At 56.1% G+C, this 21,598-nt stretch overlaps 1 protein-coding gene across 1 annotated transcript in view; it reads left to right on the top strand.

The window, feature by feature from the left end:
• ST14 (ST14 transmembrane serine protease matriptase) overlaps window positions 1-9,886 on the top strand; it is a 38,055-nt gene extending 28,169 nt beyond the window's left edge. The window contains exons 14-19 of the mRNA XM_008142854.3: window positions 18-131; window positions 449-571; window positions 1,397-1,583; window positions 7,549-7,823; window positions 9,026-9,162; window positions 9,241-9,886. Of these exons, the coding sequence (XP_008141076.2) occupies window positions 18-131; window positions 449-571; window positions 1,397-1,583; window positions 7,549-7,823; window positions 9,026-9,162; window positions 9,241-9,402 (998 nt within the window). The 3' untranslated portion in view covers window positions 9,403-9,886. The remainder of the gene's footprint in view (window positions 1-17; window positions 132-448; window positions 572-1,396; window positions 1,584-7,548; window positions 7,824-9,025; window positions 9,163-9,240) is intronic.
• The last annotated feature ends 11,712 nt before the right edge of the window (window positions 9,887-21,598 follow it).

A 21,598-nucleotide genomic window follows, 5' to 3' on the forward strand; every position in this document is an offset into this window, starting at 1 on the left:
TGCTTTGTGCTTCCCAGGTTGTCCGGCGAAGACCTTCCAGTGTGGCAACGGGAAGTGCCTCCCCGAGAGCCAGCGATGTGATGGGAAGGACAACTGTGGGGACGGGTCCGACGAGGCCAAGTGCAGCAGCGGTAAGGCCTGGCCCCGCCCCCCCCCCGACCTTCCGGGGGGGTTCCTCCTGCTCCCAGGAAGCCGCCCAAGCACCCTCACAGGCAGTGCGTGCAGAGCTTAATAAACACAAACGACCTTGTTTGACGAAAGGGCGTCCGCAGAGGGGGAACCTTCCAGAACGTGGAGGAACCCTCGGCAGGGCCGGAAGGACAGTGGGCGGTGGTGCGGTGCGTGGGCCGGGCCTGAGTGAGGGGCGTCGATGGGCGGATGGATGGCAGGCTGCTGCTGAGGTCCCCGGGGGAACTGACTTTCTCCCCACGTCCTGCTCCCCGTGCAGGCACGGTCGTCACCTGCACCAAACACACCTACCGCTGCCACAACGGGCTCTGCTTGAGCAAGACCAACCCCGAGTGTGACGGCAAGAAGGACTGCAGCGACGGCTCGGATGAGAAGAACTGCGGTGAGCGGGCCCGCCCGCGGGCACCGGGGGTTCACTGTGCGGGCACAGACAGAGGCGGAACCCGCCAGGGCCTCCCGCACCCATTTCTGCCCTGGATGCTGCCCGGAGGGAAGGATGACCTTGCCGATTTGTTGACTGGCACGAGGGCACTGCCCCCCTGGGCGTGCTCTGGTCCGGGAGGCAAGGCCCAGGGCAGCCAGCACCTCAGTTGTCCTGGTCCTGGTGGGGGTGCTGGGCTGGCCCCCGCTTCTGGCCCCTGCCACAGGGGGCACGGCAGGCCCTGGCTTTCCTGTCCTGCCCGGGAGAGGGGGCACAGCTTCCCAAGCCCTCCCCCGTGTTTGCCCGCACCCCACCCCACGCTTTAGTTTGCAGCCTCGTGTGTGTGTGTGCCAGAAGCCCTGGCCCAAGTTAGATCTGAGCCTGGCAGCTGCTCTCTGACTTCCTGTCACCCGCCTGTGCTCCCTCTGAGCTGTGTCTTCAGCATTCGCCAGGGAAATCTAGGCAAATGGCACCCCTGGTAATCTAAGCTAACCAGCAGGTGTCTGCAGGCGCCCCAATGCATTTGTGCAGGGGCGGGGCGGGGTGGGGGGGGGAGGATGTGAGGGTATTGACCTTGGGAGCAGGGAAGGGGCCCCGTGGAAGTCGGTGGGTCCGAGGCTCAGAGTTCCTCGCCTGTAGGGTCTGTCGTGCCAACAATTGCACCAGCAGTGCGGTGCCCACTGCGAGGCGACCGCCCCCTGCGGGCTCCCCGGGGCCTGCTGGGGGGCCAGGAGCTGGCACCCACCCTAACTCCCCGCCCTTCCTTCGGGTCCCGGCCCCTCGCAGACTGTGGGCTGCGGGCCTTCAGCAGGCAGTCCCGGGTGGTCGGCGGCAAGGATGCGGAAGAAGGCGAGTGGCCCTGGCAGGTGAGCCTGCACGCGCTGGGCCAGGGCCACCTGTGCGGGGCCTCGCTCATCTCCCCCAGCTGGATGGTGTCCGCCGCGCACTGCTTCGCCGACGACCGAGGATTCAAGTGAGCCGCGGGGTGCGGGGTGGGGGGTGTGGGGTTGGGGGGCTCTGGGAGGCCCTCCCGTGGGTTCTGGGGTTGGAAGGCCTGTGTCTGTGAGTCACGAAGGTGGGCTGGCGCTGGGGCGGGGTCGGGCTGGAGGGCGCAGACACCCAGGATGCGGCTACTCACGGCAATAATGAAAACGGGGATGGATCTCTTAGGGGCTCCCTCTCAGGCAAGCACCACCTAAGTGTCCTCCTAGCGACCCGGCCAGGCAGGTCTGCTCACGTGGCATTTTGCAGACACGTAGGTTCAGGGAGGTAAGCACATTTGCTCGGGGTTGCCCAGGTAATTGAGGGGCAGAGCGAGACCCCCGGGCCCAGGTGTGTGGACCCACAGCCCGCTGGTTCGTCGCTGCACTAACGGGCTCCCCGGGACGTGCTCAGACCAGCCGAGCAGTGACAGGCAGCGCCGCCGGCCAGGTGGCCGCAGGCAGGTATTCACACTCCCAGGCCTCAGGCTCCTCGGCGGCACTGGGACTTCGTATCCTTCGATTGTGAGGATTAAACATAAAGTGCTGGGCCCTGCGTCTGCGCACAGTAGGTGCTCGGCACGTTGTAACCGCAGGTCCGGGCAGCCTCGATCCCAGCACAGGGACGGTCCCTAGGAAGGGTTGTGCTGGGGTCTCAGGACGGGCTGGGCACTTAGTGTTGTGGCTCCCGCCCATGCAGGCCCCCTGGCCAGCGGCTTTGGGAGGGAGTCTAGGGGACAGCTTGCTCCTGGGGCTGCGGGCACAGGGCACAGACATTCCCACGCTCCAGGGGTTCCCACGCTCCAGGGGTTCCCACGCTCCAGGGGTTCCCACGCTCCAGGGGTTCTCACGCTCAGGGCCTTCCTGTGAGCTTGTGCTGTTCCACCCCACGCTCCACAAGGAGCCCGGGCTGCCAGGGAGAGGGCAGCCACGGACTTCCCGAGAGACAGGGCCTGTGGCACCACGGAGTTCCCAGGCGCAGATGTGGGCACGGTCAGACGGCTCGTGGGTGGAGGGAGTGGAGTCAGCGCTGTGGTCCCTGGGGCCTCGCGGGGCAGTGCGGCCTCGCGCACCTGACCGTCCTTCCTCTTCCCATTCTGTCAACTTCGCTCCAGCTCCGCCGTGGGCAGAAGTGACTAGAATTCTGCCCGAGTCCTGGGGAGGGCGGCTGTGAGGAATGCCTCGTGGGCAGGGGCGTCGGATCTGGGTGTGAAATGCGAGGGCGTTGGTCACCGGACCCGGAGGGAGAGCTGTGAGCGGAGGCAGGTGTGGCGTGTGCAAGGACCTGGTGCGCGGTCACTTCGGACCCGTTTCTAGGTCACAGATGCCCGCAGTTCTTCCCGAGAGGAGGTACCATGTTGTGGCGGGGGGCACAGGTTGCTGGTTTGGATCATCCATGACTTGTTAGCTGTGTGACCTTGGGTGAGCAAGTTACTGAGCCTTGTGGTGCGTGAGTCCTCACCTGAGCGTGGGCGGCCCTGCCCGGAAGGGCTGTTTGGAACAGAAAAGGACGTAACCTGGGGGCCTAGAGGAGGGCTTGGCGAGCGGTCAGCTCCGTCCGGCGGTTGACTTCCCCCGGTGTCCTCTCCCACACCAGGGCGGTCACCGGGACCTCGTGCCACACCTCCCGGCTGGCTTCTGTTACGGGCAGGTGTGCACCTGCTCAGGCAGTAAAGATTGTCCTGCCCCAGCTGGTTTGGCTCAGTGGATAGAGTGTTGACCTGTGGACTGAAGGGTCCCGGGTTCGATTTCAGTCAAGGGCACATGCCCAGGTTGTGGGATCCATCCCCAGTAGGGGGCGTGCAGGAGGCAGCCAGTCAGTGATTCTCATTGATGTTTCTATATTTCTCTCCCTCTTCCTTTCTCTCTGAAATCAATAAAAATGCATTTAAAAAATAAAAAATGAAATAAAAATAAAGACCGTCCTCAGCTGGGTACCACGGGCTTTAGAGCGAAGACCCTGTGGCTGGAGTTGGGGTTGCTGGGTGAGTGGGCCTGGCTGGGACGGGGGTGGAGAGTCTTGGGGCACAGGGCTCCGCAGCAGCACAGGGCTGACAGAGGGACGTCCGTGGCAGGTGATGGGATCCCAGGAAGATGGAGCCAGAGGGGACAGGGGACTCCCCTCCTCCCCCACCCTTCGTGTCCTTCCAGCCTCAGGTGCTGGCCTCCTTCGTGTCCCGGGAGCTGCTCTGCCCTTTCCCACTCACACGGCTTCCACCTCGGCGCCCCGGCCCAGGTGGCTGCAGCAGCCCTGCCTGACCTTGTCGCTTCCTCTGAGCACTCCAGTCTGTACTCTCCAGAGCCAGAGCGGTCTTTCCAATGAGCTACCCTGATCCTGTCAACCCCTCCTTATATGCCAGCCGTGGCTTGCAGGATAGCGTAGAAATGCCGCAGCGTGACCCACACGCCACACCATCCGGTCTCTTCAACCTCAGCCTCCTGTCCTGGCCTCACACTGTCCATGTGTTCAATTTGGGGGCTTCCTTCACAATCCCTTTGCTCTCTCTGTTTTTTAAAAAATATATTTTAATTGATTTCAGAGAGGAAGGGAGAGGGAGAGAAAGAAACATCAATGATGAGTGAGAATCATTGATCAGCTGCCTCCTGCACGCCCCACACTGGGGATCGAGCCCGTAACCCGGGCATGTGCCCTGACCGGGAATTGAACCGTGACCCCCTGGTTCATAGGTCGACACTCAACCACTGAGCCACGCCGGGTCCTCGTTGCTCTCTCTGAATATGCTGCTTTCTCCCCACCTGTCGATCTGACCAAGTCCTGTTAGGTCTCCAAGGCCTGGTCCATGACCCGCTCCCTGTCCTGCCTCCCGCCTCCACCCCACGCTCTCCTGTAGGGTCTGCCCACTCCACCGAGGGACACTTCCCACCCTGTGTCATGGCCGTTCTCCTGGATCCCTCCCCACGCTCACTGTGAACTCAAAGACTCGGTCTAGTGCAATCCCGAGAACATCAGGGATGCCCAGTAATTATTGAGTCAAGAAATCGATGAGTACATGGTTGACTATGAGGATGATGGGGGAACGTTGGAAAGGGTGGGGCAGAATTAGTGGGGGGTGTGGAATGCCAGTTGGTGCGTTGAGGCTGACTGGGTAGGTTTGGGGACTCAGGTTAGGTCGTCGAGTGAGACAAAGAGGTCCTCACAGGCCTTAGGGAGCTGTTATCTGGCAGCAACAGATTAGAGTGAAACCAGAGGCCAAAAGGTCTGTGTGGAGGCTGGCACTTGGTTCTGGGTGTGAGACTCCGTAGGGAGGGGCGGCAAGAATGGAGGGGTGGGTGCTGAGTCAGCAGAGGACAGCTGGGGCCGGGCTCTGGCAGGGCTCTGGGCAGGGGTGGGGAGACAGGCGCCCGAGGGTGAGTCTGCAGGGCTGGGGCGAGTAGCCTCCTGACTTCCTGAGAGGTTCGAGATCATATGCATTTTCTGTTTTAAAGACCTTATTTTCTGCCCTAACCGGTTTGGCTCAGTGGATGGAGTGTCCTGTAGACTGAAGGGTCCCAGGTTCGATTCCGGTCAAGGGCATGTACCTTGGTTGCGGGCACATCCCCAGTAGGGAGTATGCAGGAGGCAGCTGAATCGATGTTTCTCTCTCATCGATGTTTCTAACTCTCTATCCCTCTCCTTTCCTCTCTGTAAAAAAATCAATAAAAAATATATATTTTTAAAAAGACCTTATTTCCCCAGATTTTTATTTTGAAAAAAACACACAAAAATTTAGACCTACAACCAAGTTGCGAGTACCATGAGAGAATAAAAATTACAGTGAACTCCCTCATCTCCTTGATCTGTTTCCCTAATTGTTGAATTTTACCACATTTGTTTTAGTTTTATCTCTTCACGCATGCCCATGCACACACATACTTTGTTTTAAACTTCACGTAATATTTTACTTCATTTTATATTTTTTATTGATTTCAGAGAGGAAGGGAGAGGGAGAGAGAGAGAGAAAAACGTCACTGACGAGAGAGAATCATTGATTGGCTGCCTTCTGCATGCCCCACACTGGGGATCAAGCCTGCAACCCGGGCATGTGCCCTGACTGGGAATCGAACCGTGACCTCCTGGTTCATAGGTCGACGCTCACCCATTGAGCCATGCTGGCCGGGCCTCATTGGTTTCCTTTAGTCTCTTTTAAATCTGTAACAGCTCCCCCAAGCCTTTAATTTTTGGTCTGTGTTGGCATTGCATTTTTTAAAAAGACCTGGTGAGTTATTTAATAGACTGTCTCTCAATTTGGATTTTTCTGATTGTTGTTTCTTGATTAGAGTTAGGTTACACATTTTCGTAGGAAGCACTGCCTCGGTGATATTGTGTCCTCAGGAAGCACCTGGTGTCCGACTGGGAGGAAAGTCGGGTTGTGTGGTTAAGGTGATGTCCGGGGTTTCCCCACCTTAGAGGTACTTCCCCCGGGGTTGTGAATAAGTAATCTTGGATGACACTTCGAGTCAGTGTGAATATCCTGTTCCCCAACAATCTCTTACCCAGTGGTTGTAGCATTCCTCAATGATTCTTTTTTAAAAATATACTTTTTTTTATTGATTTCAGAGAGGAAGGGAGAGGGAGAGAGAGGTAGAAACATCAATGATGAGAGAGAATCATTGATCGGCTGCCTCCTGCATGCCCCACACTGGGGATTGAGCCCATAACCCGGGCATGTGCCCTGACCGGGAGTTGAACTGTGACCTTCTGGTTCCTAGGTCGATGCTCAACCACTGAGCCACGCCAGCCCGGCTCCTCAGTGATTCTTGCATGTGTTGGTTCCTGCTGTGGTGGGTGCAAAATTCGACTTATCATCCACCCTTTCTTCTGTATTTATTCGCTGGTTTTTCTGTAAAGAATACCTTTCCTCCTCCTCATTAATTTCTTGGGAATGACTTTTTAGACTCAGGATGAACTCATGGATTTCCGTTCCCCCTTCTCTGCTATTCAGCGTGTGTGGTAACGAAGCCTGTTGTGTATGTGCGTGTTCGGAGGATCCTGAGTTTGGCCTGTGAGCGCCCGTGGCTGGCTCATCGTTGTTTGAGAACCCACTCAGTTCCGTTAAATACATGGTCTAGGCTGGCTTTATTGTTTCCTTGCTCCAGACCTGAAAGCAGCCATTTCTCCAAGGAGCCTTGGTTCCTTTGAATGGAGAAGGATATTTAGTAATCAAGTTCTGGCCCTGACCGGTTTGGCCCAGTGGGTAGAGCGTTGGCCTGCAGACTCAAGGGTCCCGGGTTCGATTCTGGCCAAGGGCATGTATCTTGGTTGCAGGCACATACCCAGTAGGGAGTGTGCGGGAGGCAGCTGATGGATGTTTCTCTCTCATTGATGTTTCTAACTCTCTATCCCTCTCCCTTCCTCTCTGTAAAAAAGCAATAAACTATTTTATTTTTTTTAAAAAAGGAAAGAAACCAAGTTCTGGCTGGTATTGGGGATGTTACTGCGTTTGTGGGAAAATCAGGAGTGTGTACTGCTGCCCTGTGTGTCAGCAGCCCAGCGCTCTTCCTCTGCCCCCTCCTGGTTTGTGGCCCCCTTTTCCCACACCAGAAATTGGGCCCCACCATCAGTGTCTTGTCCTTAGGTGTTCAGCCCTCTAGTAAACACGAGACACTTCCAGCATTGCTACCGCCATCCTGCTACCAGCAGCCAACCCGATAGGTCAAGTTCAATGCATTTTTCAATTCTCTTGGTACCTAGAGTAGACGCCACTGTGTTAGAAAAGCCTTTGGATTGAGTTCTGTGTTATTCCTTCTGTGAAAGATGAGACTAATAAGATATAATAAGGTATTTTTTGGTAAACAGATAACAATGAGTTAAAAGAGGGAATGGGGATGAGTGAGGTGGTGGGAGGCACCTAGTAATTTCCAGTTGAGGGCGGTGGCCAAGCAGGAGCCACACTCCCCTCAGTGTGTGGCAGGTGTGCAGCAGGTGGCTCACGGGGTGCTCTCTGGCTCCCTCTGCAGGTACTCCGACCACACCATGTGGAAGGCCTTCCTGGGCCTGCACGACCAGAGCAAGCGCAGCGACTCGGGGGTGCAGGAGCGTGGCCTGAAGCGCATCATCAGCCACCCTTCCTTTAACGACTTCACCTTCGACTACGACATCGCGCTGCTGGAGCTGGAGCGGCCGGTCGAATACAGCAACACCGTGCGGCCCATCTGCCTGCCCGACACCTCGCACGACTTCCCCACGGGCAAGGCCATCTGGGTCACCGGCTGGGGCCACACCTACGAGGGAGGTGAGCTGGCCTGCCCCTCCTGCCTCCTCTGTGAGAGGACCAGGCTGTTCAGGGTCAGGGGAGGGTTTGGGGCGGGGGGAGGTCTAGAGGACTGGGAGGCCGGGCTTTGGATGGACATCCTGGTTGCGTGACTTTGGCGAGTTGCTTAAACTCGGAGCTTGTTTATTCGCCTGTAAAATGAAGATAAAATGGTATCAGTGACCATAGAGCACCGAATGGAAACAGTGTGATTTAGGGGCCTGTGGAGCGGTGCCGGCGTCGGGACCAGTGGTGGGAGCGCGGCCTCCTCCCTCCTTCTGCCTCCAGGAGGGCCCTTCGTTGGTAAATGTTATATTGAAACACTCCGTCCTGATCTACTACAGTGGTCGGCCAACTGTTGGCCGCTCTGTTGACTCATGAGTTTGCCGACCACTGGGATAAGGGCTTAATCACAAGGAACAACGACAGCCTGTAATTATTGGAGTCGAGAGTCCATAATTACAGGCTGTCGTTGTTCCTTGTGATTAAGCCCCTATCCCAGTGGTCGGCAAACTCATGAGTCAACAGAGCGGCAAACCGTGGCTCGCGAGCCGCAGTTTGCCAACCACTGTCCTATAGTACACTGCTGAAATCTGTCGACGAAGGAGAGGAAAGAGAAAAATAACCTGACATAAGGCATTTTATGGTGCTTTCTTCCTCCTTTTTTTTTTTTTAATCCTCGCCTGGGGATATTTTTCCCATTGATTTCGAGAGAGAGTGGAAGGGAGGGACAAGGGGAGGAGAGAGAGAGAAACATTGATGTGAAGGAGACACATTGATTAGCTGCCTCCCGCATGCGCCCCTACCTGGGGAACCTACAACCAAGGTGTACATGCCCTTGACTGGGAATCGAACCCACGACCCTTCGGTCCAAGGGCCAGCGCTCTAACCCCTGAGCACCCCGCCAGGGCCGCTTTCTGTTCCTCATTCTCACAGCTGTTCCGTGGTGTATAGCGGGTCTTTTGGGGCCTGCCACCTAATGGCTTACAGGGCTGCACAGTATCCGGCGGGTAGATGCATCACCCGTTACTTAGCCGTTTGTCCGCCTCGGGCTCGGGTTGTGTCCAGAGTGTTCCTAGTCCAGTTATCGCTGTGGGAGCACCTGGGAGGGTGCTGTCCCCACGTGGCGTGGCCCCAGGAGCCCGCCTGCCCACCCAGCTCAGCCCGCCCCGCCCTCCCGCCAGGCTCCGTGGTGCTGATCCTGCAGAAGGGCGAGATCCGCATCATCAACCAGACGACCTGCGAGAAGCTGCTGCCGCAGCAGATCACCCCGCGCATGATGTGCGTGGGCTACCTGAGTGGGGGCGTGGATGCCTGCCAGGTGGGTGCCGGGCGCCGGGCGCCGGGCGGGGTGGGCCTGGGAAGGTGGGCGGGACACTCAGGGCTTGTCTCCCCTCAGGGCGATTCCGGGGGCCCCCTGTCCAGCGTGGAGGCGGATGGGCGGATCTTCCAGGCCGGCGTGGTGAGCTGGGGCGAAGGCTGCGCTCAGAGGGACAAGCCGGGCGTGTACACGAGGCTCCCTATTTTCCGGGACTGGATTAAAGAGCAGACTGGGGTGTAGAGGCAGGGGCCATGCACTGGTCACCCCAACGTGCACCCCTGCGGCCTGAGCACCGGATCGCTACCTGCACCCCTGCCTCAGGCCCCCCACAGACTGAGCTGAATCCCCAGGACTCTGGAGACGGAGGACCAGCCGGCAGAGCCTCTCACCTCCCTCAGCCTCCAGGGTGGGGCTGGGAGGTGGGGAGAGGAGGATGCCGGCGCCGACCTGAGCGGAGGCCGGAGACCGCAGCCGGTCCCTCCGGCCCTGGGCAGCCGGGCCCTTCCCTGGACATCTGCTTCCTCGCCTCTGACCCAGGCCCGGCGCGATGCTGCCTCTGAGGGGGGGGCTGGGCGCTGCGGTCCTGGGGACACGCTCTTCAGGAAGCCGGGCCCGGAGGACCCTGGGCGACAGACGGGTCTACGACGCGAATTGTTTTACCAGCTCCCAGCTGGGGTTCAGAGTGTATTTGTGCGTTTGAGTAAAATACTTTATTTCTTTTTAAGTATTTTTGTTCTTACTGCAGTGCTGCCCCTGGGGCCAGGCTGAGAGTGGGGGCCACAGCACTCAGGGCTTTCTCCCGCCAGCAAGGGCTGGGTTTCTGCTCCTGCCTGGAGCTTCCGAGACCAGCGCCTGGTGCCCTGCTTTGTCTCAGAAAGAAAGGAGGAAGTAGAACTTTGCATTAGGTGGGGAGGTGGTCACATAAACGGTGTGTGTGGATGTGCTTACACGTGGGTGTGCTTATACATGTGTGTGCATGCTTACACGTGTGTGTGTGGGGGGGCGTGCTTACACATGCAGGCATGAGGGGTCCTGCGGCCTTGGAGGAGTCGTGCTGCCTTGCTTCCAGGCTCTCACCTCTCTAGTCCACCCATAATCCTTTGCGTTTTACTTAGTTATTTAAAATGTTCTCCTTGCTTGGGGTGACCCAGAGGGATAGTGTCAAGGACCTAGGGAGGGCTCAGGGAGTTCTTTTTCAAAAATACTTTTTTGCCGAAACCGGTTTGGCTCAGTGGATAGAGCGTTGGCCTGCGGACTCAGGGGTCCCGGGTTCGATTCCGGTCAGGGGCATGTGCCTTGGTTGCGGGCACATCCCCCGCAGTGGGGGGTGTGCAAGAGGCAGCTGATCGATGTTTCTAACTCTCTATCCCTCTCTCTTCCTCTCTGTAAAAAATCAATAAAATATATTTTTTTTAAAAAAAGGATCAAAGAAATGCCCTTCTACCTGCCTAACCTATGTTCCAGGCTCAATTTCCTTTAAAAAAATAAAAATAAAAATAATAAATAAATAAAAATACTTTTTTATTGCCCTAACCGGTTTGGCTCAGTGGATAGAGCATCTGCCTGCGGACTGAAGGGTCCCAGGTTCGATTCCAGTCAAGGGCATGGACCTTGGTTGCGGGCACATTCCCAGTAGGGGATGTGCAGGAGGCAGCTGATCGATGTTTCTCTCTCATGGATGTTTCTAACTCTCTATACCTCACCCTTCCTCTCTGTAAAAAATCAATAAAAATATATTTTAAAAAATTACTTTTTTATTGATTTCAGAGAGGAAGGGGGAGTGGGAGAGAGAGAGAAGCATCAATGATGAGAGAGAATCATTGGTTGGCTGCCTCCTGCATGCCCCACACTGGGGATGGAGCCAGCAACCCCGACATGTGCCCTGATGGGGAATCGAACCATGACCTCCTGGTTCATAGGTCGATGCTCAACCACTGAGCCACACCGGCTGGGCAAATTCTTAATGTTTGAACAAGAGGCCCTGCATTTTCATTTTGTACAGGCCCCATAAACGGTGTAGCTCGCCCTGCAGCCTTACACAGGTGGCATCTCTGGGTACCCTCAGGTGGCCACAGGGTGTGAACGGGGCAGGAGCAGGGCCTGAGAAGGCTCTGATGGGGTGGAGCGAGGCCTGCAGGCCGCTGGGAGGTGGAAGTGACTTCTTCCGACCCCCTGGCTGCTCCCTGTGGTGTGGGCTCTGGGGGTCTGCAGGCCCCTTCAGCTGGGAGAGGTGGCGGGTAACTGCTCTGGGGTCAGGCCCTGGTCCCCGGGCTGGGATTCTTCGGGGTGACAGTGAGGAAGGGAGCCTGGGAAGCCAGCAGATAACACGGAGAAAGGTGAGGCTCATCCCCAGAGCAGGAGCGTGAATGTTGATCACCCGCTCTTAGGCGGCGGGAGTGCCTGGAAGACGGCTCAAGCCTCTTCCCCGGGACAGGGAGGGAAGATGCCCACAGGTTTGTGCCCTGGTCTTCCTTCTGCATCTGTGCGGGGGCACAGGCTCCTGCGACCCAGCTGGCAGCCAGGGATCGGCCTGGCTCCTCGGAGGAGCCCTTCTGAGCCGTGACAGGGCCAGGAGAGGAGAGGGAGCTGGAGCAGCACATCGGGAAGAGGAGGAGTGAGCGGGGCCTGGCACCGCTGACCACGAGGGGAGGCCTGTTCAGAGCATCTTTATGTTCAGGTGCCCCACCCGCTTCCCAGGAAAGATGCAGAAGAAAGAGCAGCTTCGATCCTCAGAGCAGCGTTGGCCCATCACGCTGGTCGCCCTGCGGCCTAATCTGCCTCCAGAGATGACACGATGCTCGATGGAGCCCTAACTCTTAGGGTTTCAAGGAGTTCCATGATCCCTTCCTGCTTCCCCCCTGTTCCCCGGTCCCAGTTCCAGCGTCCTGTGTGGGCAGCTCCGAGGCTCCCTTCTGTCCTCGCCCTCCCCTCCATCGTTCCCTGAAGTCATGCCCAGAGCTGTTTCCGGCGGAGGAGGACCGATTCCACTGTTTCTTCCACGGTCGCAGCCGCTCCCCGCGGGAGGGTGTGTGTGTGTATTTTCCTGGGATGCCGCCCACACTTTCCCTCTCCCCTGGCGCTCTGCTTACTCCACTGCCTGTGTCCTTCACCTTGGACGTGTCACGGTTTCCCTGCCCACGCCCCTGAGATGGAGAATAACCCTCTCTGAGCCAGACCCTTCCCCGGGAACTGCATGTGGACTCATTTAACTGAAAAAGGGCATTCTTGCATCCTCAACCTGTGCTTTTTCCAAAGGTCACGGTGGAGTGTGTGTGTGTGGGGGGGAGCCGGGGGGGTGGTGAGGAGGGTAGGGACCAGGTCCAGTAAGCCAAATCGACCTCTTTTTAATTTTTTTATTGATTTCAGAGAGGAAGGGAGGGGGAGAGATAGAAGCATCAATGATGAGAGAATCATTGATCGGCTGCCTCCTGCATGTCCCCTACTAGGGATCGAGCCTGCAACCCAGGCATGTTCCCTGTCCAGGAATGGAACCGTGACCTCCTGGTTCATAGGTCGACGCTCAACCACTGAGCCACGCTGACCGGGTGCCTCTCGATCTCTTCACACAGCAGTACCTTCAGAGAACAGTCCACAGAATCAAAAGGGCATCCGACACCTTTTTGAATTTCATAATCGAAGTGCTGTCCAAATACCTGATAGGACAGGGAAAAAATGCCTAGAAACAGACTAGAAAAATGGAAATACGTGTTTGGAACGTGTGACTGTTGGGGGGACCTGGTGACAAACTTGTTTACATACACCAGCGGAGAGGAAGTCTTTGTCATGGGCCCCCTCTGTGCCACGTGTGATGGGGAAGGGCAGCTGATGTGGGACGTGGGGCTACTACAGGCTCATCTGGCCCTGACCAGGCGGACACCTAGAAGCAGGTCCTGGCCCCGGCCGGTAGCTCAGTTGGTTGCAGCATCATCCTATACACTAAAAGGTGGCGGGTTCGATTCCTGGTCAGGGAACATACCTTAGGTTGGAGGTTTGAACCCCCTGTTGGGGTGTGGGCAGGAGGGAGCCGAGCAATGTTTCTCTCTTACATCAATGCTTCTCTCTTATATCAGTGTTTCTCTTTTTCTCTCTCTAAAAATCAATTAAGCCCGGTTGGTGTGGCTCAGGGGGTGAATGTCGATTTATGAACCAGGAGGTCCCTGTTCGATTCCCAGTCAGGGCACATGCCTGGGTTTCAGGCTCAATCAATCCCCAGTGTGGGGCGTGCAGGAGGCAGCCAATCAAGGTTTCTCTCTCATCATCGATGTTTCTATTTTTCTCTCCTCCCTCTCTGAAATCAATAAAAATATAAATAAAATAAAATAAAAATCAATTTAAAAAAAGAAAGAAAGCAGGTCCAGGACTGGGGGGAGTTCACATTCCTAGTCCGTGTGAGGTCACAGGGCCTGAGGTCACAGGGCCTGCCTGCCTGGGCTGAGTGCAGGGTGAGGGGCCTTTTCTGATGGGCAGTGACTTTCCCATGATCCTCCAAGTTGCTCACTGGGCAGTATTTCCTGGGATGACAGCTGCCTGAGGCTCTCTGTAGACCTGGAAGAATGCCCCATTCAACTTCACAGGTGGGAGAACTCCCAACCTGCGCGGGAGGTATGAGGTATGTGGGTCCCCTCCCTAACGCTGCAGAGCACAGACAGGCTTGTGGCGGCAGGAACTCGCTGCACCCCTCTGTCTGTGCCTCTGCCCGATGGTGTTCTGGGTGTCTGCGCTGGTAGGGCCCTGGGGGGTCATCGGCTCCTCCGTGAGGCATAACCGGGAACACCCAGCAGGGTAGGTAGCCAGGTGCCTTGCCCAAGTTTCCTCCGTAAGAGGAGGAAGGACGCAAACCCGGCTGCTGCACTCAGTCCTGTGCTGCCTCTGGAAGCCCCCGGCGGCCCTGGGATGCTGGGCCAGGCCCTGTCCTCCCGGGAATAAACTCACTGGCTCAGGCCACGAGGAAAAGGCCAAAAGGCACTTCCACTCGCTGGCCTCCGAAATGGCTCCTTCAAAAAAACCTTTCCCTCTCCCATTTCCTCGGCTCCCCCTGGCAGCCCTAGGCGTTTCCCTTCCTCAGGGCCAACCGTCTTTCTCCTATTCCTCTGCCTGGCGGGTGCGGACGGGAGGTCTTGGCGGGGAGCAGAGGAACCACACGTTCTGACCTGGATCCGAAGGATCGACGCTGCCCCTCACCGTCCCCGCTCAGCCATTCATTTCTGCTGACCGCTGGCTGGCTGTGGGCGAAGCTTGAGGTGAAGGGAACAGGGGCCCACCGAGATGGGGGCACGTTGGCCTGGAGCAGTGAGTGGAAAAGGGGGATAGTGCTGCTGAGCCTGGAGGAGTCCCCTCCGCTCAGATTCCCAGACCCAGAGAAGATCCACAGAGTGAGCCCGTGGGCAGGAGGCATCTGTCTCACTCCCCAGTGGCCAGGCTGTTCGCTAGGACCTAGGGGGCTGTAGGGAGCATCAGAGCTGAAAAGACAAGTCCGCTCTGTTCTAGTTCAAAGGCTTTTGAAAAGTGAGTGAGGGGCCCTCGCTGGTTTGGCTCAGTGGATAGAGAGTTGCCTGCGGACTGAAGGGTCTCGAGTTCGATTCCAGACAAGGGCACATGCGGGGTTGCGGGCGATTCCCCAGTAAGGGGTGTGCAGGAGGCAGCCGATCAATGTTTCTCTTTCATCATTGATGTTTCTACCTCTCTCTCCCTCTCCCTTCCTCTTTGAAATCAATAAAAATATATTTTTTTAAAAAAATGAGTGACTGGCTAATAGTTTGAGCTGCTTCATTGAGTATTTATTTTAAACAAAAGCCTTTTAATTTGGTTTACAAAAGTGTTTTGTAAGTTTGGGTTTAAAGGCAAAGAAAGATTATTTTGAGTCCCTGCCCTGGGGCTCTTTCAAGGTGCGAGCAGTAGGGGGCGCTCACACGCTGCGTTTCATTCATGAACTAAGCAGCCGGCGTCCAGAAGGACGTTTGGGGCAGCTCGCCCCTCTCCACGGCCCCCTCCCACCCAGTTTATGGCGAGTCCTGGGCGCACAGAGGAAGAAGCTGTGTTCCTTCGTGTGGAAGCCGCAGGTTCAGGCCATGGAGAAGGCAGCCTCCCTCTTCCTGGCCCCTCGCCCGAGGTGTGGGCACAGGCAGCGGGGCAGTGGGTGGCGGCACCCAGGGGAGAAGTCAGCCTGCCTGGAGCCGGCCTCACCATGTGCTGTGGAGAGGATGGCGGGTCTGTGCGCGCAGGACCCCTGCAGAGTCCTGGGCTGGGACAGGTCTGCGAGGCCAGGATCTTCCGGGCCGTGGTCACCACGAGGGGAACCAGCATTTACTTCTCTCTTTTCTTAGGGGTGTGGAGGCCCCCAGAAGCCAACAGACCATCGTCCCAGAGCGTGGACTCCATCCCATTTCAGGTCTGAAACATTCACATCCCTAAAGCTCTTGTCTCCGAGGTTAAATAACGTAACCCCTTGGGCTTTCTCCACGGTCAGCTTCCAGCCGGGTTCCCGTCACATCTTAGGGAAGCTGATGAAGAGCGTGGCGTCTCCCGAAACAGCTCACAATGAGGCGTTTCTTCATGATGGAGAATGACACTGATGGAGGCGGGAAGTCTACGGAGACTCACATTATGCTTTTTCAAATCAACTATGAGCTGGTCAACAGACCGCCCTCATTATGACCCCCGCATGCCTGCACTCTCACACCTCCTCATTTACGGACTTCCGACTGTGTGCCAGGCCTTGTGCTGGGCACTGGGGCACAGCGAGGAAGCCGGAATAACTCCAGGAGGGAAGTGAGGCTTCGGGAAGTTAAGTGGCTTGCTCAGGAGCTGGACTCCAAGTGTCCTGGCCCCACACAGGGCCCTCCGTCCGGTGCCATCTGTCACAGGAGGGAAGAAGATAAGAACCTTAAAAAGGCAGGGCGTAGGACTGTTGTTTCATACAAAGACTGCCCAGCTACTAAAATATGAACGTTGGGCCCTGGCCGGTGTGGCTCAGTAGGTTGAGTGTCGTCCCATGCACCAAGAGGTGGCTGGTTCGATTCCTGGTCAGGGCACATGCCCGGTGGCAGGCTTGATCCCCAGTGGAGGGCGTGCAGGAGGCAGCTGATCAAGGTTGTACTCTCACATTGGTGTTTCTCTCTCTCTCCCTCTCCCTTCCCCCCTCTCTCTAAAAACAATAAAAACATTAAAAATAAGAATTAAAAAGAAAAAAGATGAGTTTTGGGCTCTGGAAAGGTGAGCATATTTGTTACCAGGGGTTCCTGTCCCCCTAGATCCATGGTCCGCAAACTGTAACTCGTGAGCCACATGCGGCTCTTTGGCCCCTGGAGTGTGGCTCTTCCACAAAATACCACGGCCTGGGCGAGTCTATGTTGAAGAAGTGGCGTTAGAAGAAGTTTAAGTTTAAAAATTTGGCTCTCAAAAGAAATTTCAATCGTTGTACTGTTGATATTTGGCTCTGTTGACTAATGAGTTTGCCGACCACTGCCCTAGATTAACGTTCTCTCAGACTGAATCTGAATTACATTCAGCCTTGACCTCCCAGGTACGTTCCCTTCTCCTCGGGGCTGGCGAACCCCTTCTGTTCTGTACTTAGATTGTTCACGGGACTGCGTTACAATTCCCGGGAAACCAGGACCAAACGTGCAGGTCTACATTGAAAACAGGTTCTACAACTTATTCAAATTACTGCGCAGGCCGCTGGGAACGGTGCGTGGGGAGCCGCAGGGGAGGCCGGGCTCCAGGTGTAGGAGCTCGGGTGCTGCGTGTTGTGCTGGCTGGGCCTTGACGAGGCATCTGATTCCCATTGGAGACGGGGTGGGGGTGGGGGTAGGGGTGGGGAGGGTGCTGGGCAAAACTGGGGAGTTGCTCCATTTTTCCTTTGTTCTTGGCTCTGCTCATCCCTTCCACTCCCACCCACCCCACCCTTCACTTCCTGGTGCAGAACTGGAAAGCCCACCCACCCACACGGGAGCTGATGCGCCCCCAATAACCGATGGCTGTGGGTGAGAGGGCCCAGGTGAGAATCAGCCCATCGGGGGAAGCGTCCACACCTGGCGCCTGTGAGCAGAGCCAGGCATTTATTCCGGCTCCGGGATGGCGGGCGTTGCTGACAGCGGGGAGAGGAGTGTGAGGAGGGGAACGGCGGCCCCTCATCCGCTGAACAGGGCAGGCTTCTGGTCCCAGGTAATTCAGGGGTGGAGCCCAGGCCCACCCCACGGGGAGGATCTGGTGGCGGGCAGGGAGCGGGCTTTTGGGGGGCATGGGCTACAGTAGGACTGCAGTTATGGGGTGGGGGGAGGGCTCTGAGCTACAGGGGTGCCCTCCAACCGAAGGAGAGAGCACACATTTCTTCAGCTAGTCCTACTTTTCATGGAGAGAAGTTTTGTGCATGTACAGACATAGCCCTCCGAACCCACGGGTTCTGCGTGGGCAGGTTCCACCGACCTCGGTCAAAAATACCCTGAAAAGTTACGCTGTTGCTGGCCTACACGGTGTAGGTAGCCGACGGTGGTCGGGTGTTTGTATCCCCACTGAAGATGTACAGACTTTTTCCTTGTCATTATTCACTGAAAAATACGGCACAACGATTTATGTAGCATTTAGTTGTATTAGGTCAGGCGTCCTCAAACTACGGCCCGCGGGCCACATGTGGGTGTTTTTGCCGTTTTGTTTTTTTACTTCAAAATAAGATATGTGCAGTGTGCACAGGAATTTGTTCATAGTTGTTGTTTTTTTAACTATAGTCCGGCCCTCCAACGGTCTGAGGGACAGTGAACTGGCCCCCTGTTTAAAAAGTTTGAGGACCCCTGTATTAGGTATTTTATAGAGCCATTTTAAAGTTTATGGGAAGATGTGCGTAGGTTATATGCAAATATGACATTTCACTGAGCATCCTTGGGGGGCCTGGAACCATCCCTGCGGATACAGAGGGATGGCTGTGTGTGAATATATGTGTATAAGTATATGCGTATGTATATTTGTATGTTTTGGGGCACTTACAACGTGCAAGGGGAAGTTAACGTCTCCAAGGCTACTCTGGCCCAGCCTCTCCTAGGACCTGAGGGAGACCTGAACTCTCACAGGTGTCACGTGTGACGTGGGAAGCAGGGATGATGGGAAAGCCGGCTCTGGAGAGAGGCTATGCAGGAGGTACCTGGCACATACTGGGCACTCAGGGTGAATCGCGCTTAGTTTTTCCACGAATATGCACCGTTTCCTGTTGAAACCTCAGCCCTTGCACGGGCCTTGCTCGCTCCGTTTCTTTAGAAGCCACTTAATGAGACTTTCCAGGGCAGCTGGCGCGCATCTCCTCACCTGCCGGGACGTTCGTGGGGAAAAGAAACTGCCCCACAAACGCCACTCGTGTTTACTGGCTGAAGGCCGGCTCCGTGTGCTTACGGTGCGTGCGCAGCTCTGGGCTTAGTGTACGTGTATGTAGGCATGTGGTCACCTGCGGAAAAGGGAGTGGCTGGGGACTGGACGCGTGCCGGTCTTTGGAATGGCATTTTCAACTCCGATCAGCCAAAAACGTGGATAGGGAAGAGGAGCTTCGCGTTCCAAAAACATCCAAAGCTGCGCCTGCTCACTGAAGCGGGAGGGATGGTGAGCAGGGCGTTCGGACCCGAGAGATGTCCCTGGAACTTCCAGCCCCACCACCACCCTGGTTTGGCTGAAGCGGAGTGCTGCTAGATTCATTCACCCAGGCCCGGGCCTGGCCTCGGAGCTGTTTCTAACTCGGAGCGACCTGCTCCTGCCCGGGGGGAGGACTAACCTTCCTCGGGTTTGGCCAGGAAAAGGCCTGTTTGCTTGAACAACAAACCTCCTCCGTGCTCGTTTCTGTGTCACCCTTCAGTCTCTGGCGGTGTCTGCTCTGCTTTGGCGTTTGCCACCGGGGCCTCAAACAAAACCCATCTGGGCAGGGACCCCGGCCCCCTGCAAGTTCAAGCTGGCTGCCCTGGCTGGTGTGGCTCAGTGGATAGAGCGTCGGCCTGCGGACTGAAGGGTCCCAGGTTCGATTCCAGTCAAGGGCACATGCCCTGGGGTTGCAGGCTCGATCCCCAGTGAGGGATATGCAGGAGGCAGCCAATCAAGGATTATCTCTCATCGCGGATGTTTCTCTCCCTTCCTTCCTCTCTGAAATCAATAAAAATATATTAGAAAAAAAAAAAGTTCAACCTGGCAACAGGCACAGGCCTCTTGAGGCCGTGCACTCGCCTTGCCCTTGGCCTGGAGCCCTCCTGCCTCACCCGCTGGGACCTTCCTTCCAGGTCCTCTCACTCTGGCCATCCTACCTGAAACCTCCCACCTGCCCACGGACACTGTTGATCTTGTTGATTGTTGGTCATAGCCCTTCCCTGCCCCTTCCCCCACCAAGAATATCAACTCCACGAGGGCCAGGCTTCTGTTTGGGTCGATGCTGCGTTCGCAGGGCCTGGAACAGTGGCTGGTGTAGCAGACACCCGGTGGAGACCTGAACTCTCACAGGTGTCACGTGTGACGTGGGAAGCAGGGATGATGGGAAAGCCGGCTCTGGAGAGAGGCTATGCAGGAGGTACCTGGCACATACTGGGCACTCAGGGTGAATCGCGCTTAGTTTTTCCACGAATATGCACCGTTTCCTGTTGAAACCTCAGCCCTTGCACGGGCCTTCCTCGCTCCATTTCTTCCTTTTTTTAAAAAATAGCCGAAACCGGTTTGGCTCAGTGGATAGAGCGTCGGTCTGCGGACTGAAGGGTCCCAGGTTCGATTCCGGTCAAGGGCATGTACATTGGTTGCGGGCACATCCCCAGTAGGGGGTGTGCAGGAGGCAGCTGGTCGATGTTTCTCTCTCATCGATGTTTCTAGCTCTCTATCCCTCTCCCCTCCTCTCTGTAAAAAGAATCAATAAAATATATTAATATATATATATATTAAATATATTTTATTGATTTCAGAGAGGAAGAGGAAGGGAGAGGGAGAGAGAGATAGAAACATCAATGATGAGAGCGAATCATTGATTGGCTGCCTCCTGCATGCCCCCCACTGGGGATCGAGCCCACAACCCAGGCATATGCCCTGACTGGGAATCGAACCAGTGACCTCTTGGTTCCTGGTTCAACGCTCAACGGCTGAGCTGCACTCGGCTGGGCTCCGTTTCTTTAAAAGCCACTTAATGAGACTTTCCAGGGCAGCTGGCGCGCATCTCCTCACCTGCCGGGATGTGAGGAAAAGAAACTGCCCCAAAAACGCCACTCGTGTTTACTGGCTGGAGGCCGGTCCCGTGTGCTTACGGTGCGTGCACAGCTCTGGGCTTAGTGCACATGTATGTGGGCGTGGGGTCACCCCCTGCGGAAAAGGGAGTGGCTGGGGACTGGACGCGTGCAGGTCTTTGGAATGGCACTTTCAACTCCGATCAGCCAAAAACGTGGATAGGGAGGAGGAGCTTCGCGTTCCAAAAACATCCAAACCTGCGCCTGCTCACTGAAGCGGGAGGGGTGGTGAGCAGGGCGTTCGGACACGAGAAATGTCCCTGGAACTTCCAGCCCCCCCACCCTGGTTTGGCAGAAGCGGAGTGCTGCTAGCAAGGGCCACCAGCTGAGCAGGTTTATTTGCATAATTGGAGGGGGTGGGGGTCTCTCCTCAGCCTACCTGTGAGCTCAGCTCTGGAACCTGGCTCACACTTGCCTACTTCTTTTATTTTTAATTTTATTGTTTAAGGTATTACAAATAGTAGTACATATTTCCCCACTGACCTGCCCCCGGCCTCCCCTACCCACCGGCACTTGCCCGCGTCACCCCCCCCGCCGCCCGCCCCAGTGTCTTTCATCTGTTGGTTGTGCTTATATGCATGCATACAAGTCCTTCAGTTGATCTCTTACCTCCCCGCCAACCCTTCCCTGCCTTCCAGCTGTAGTTTGACAGTCTGTTCGATGCTTCTTTGCCTCTGTCTATTTTTGTTCAACAGTTTGTAATGTTCTTTATTATCCATAAATGAGTAAGATCATGTGGTATTTATCTTTCACTGACTGGCTTGTATTTAACTTGCCTACTTCTTACCCTATTTTTTTAAAAAAATATATTTTATTGATATTTTACAGAGAGGAAGGGAGAGGGATAGAGAGCTAGAAACATCGATGAGAGAGAAACATCAATCAGCTGCCTCCTGCACACCTCCTACTGGGGATGTGCCCGAAACCAAAGTACATGCCCTTGACCGGAATCGAACCCGGGACCCTTCAGTCCGCAGGCCGACGCTCTATCCACTGAGCCAAACCGGCTTTGGTCTTCTTACCCTATTTTCTCCAGGAACACGGTTTTCTCCTCAAACACAAAGGGAAGTTGCCAAAGAATCTGCTGAGGTCTAGTACGGAGCACCGATAGGCCTTGTGGAGCAGACACTGTCTGCTGTTCAGACAGGAGACCTGGTCTTGGGGTGGCAGGCTCACCTCTCACCCGCCCTCTGGCTCTCCTTCTGGCT

Source organism: Eptesicus fuscus, chromosome 23, assembly GCF_027574615.1.
Source record: "Eptesicus fuscus isolate TK198812 chromosome 23, DD_ASM_mEF_20220401, whole genome shotgun sequence".
Taxonomy (NCBI): Eukaryota; Metazoa; Chordata; class Mammalia; order Chiroptera; family Vespertilionidae; genus Eptesicus; species Eptesicus fuscus.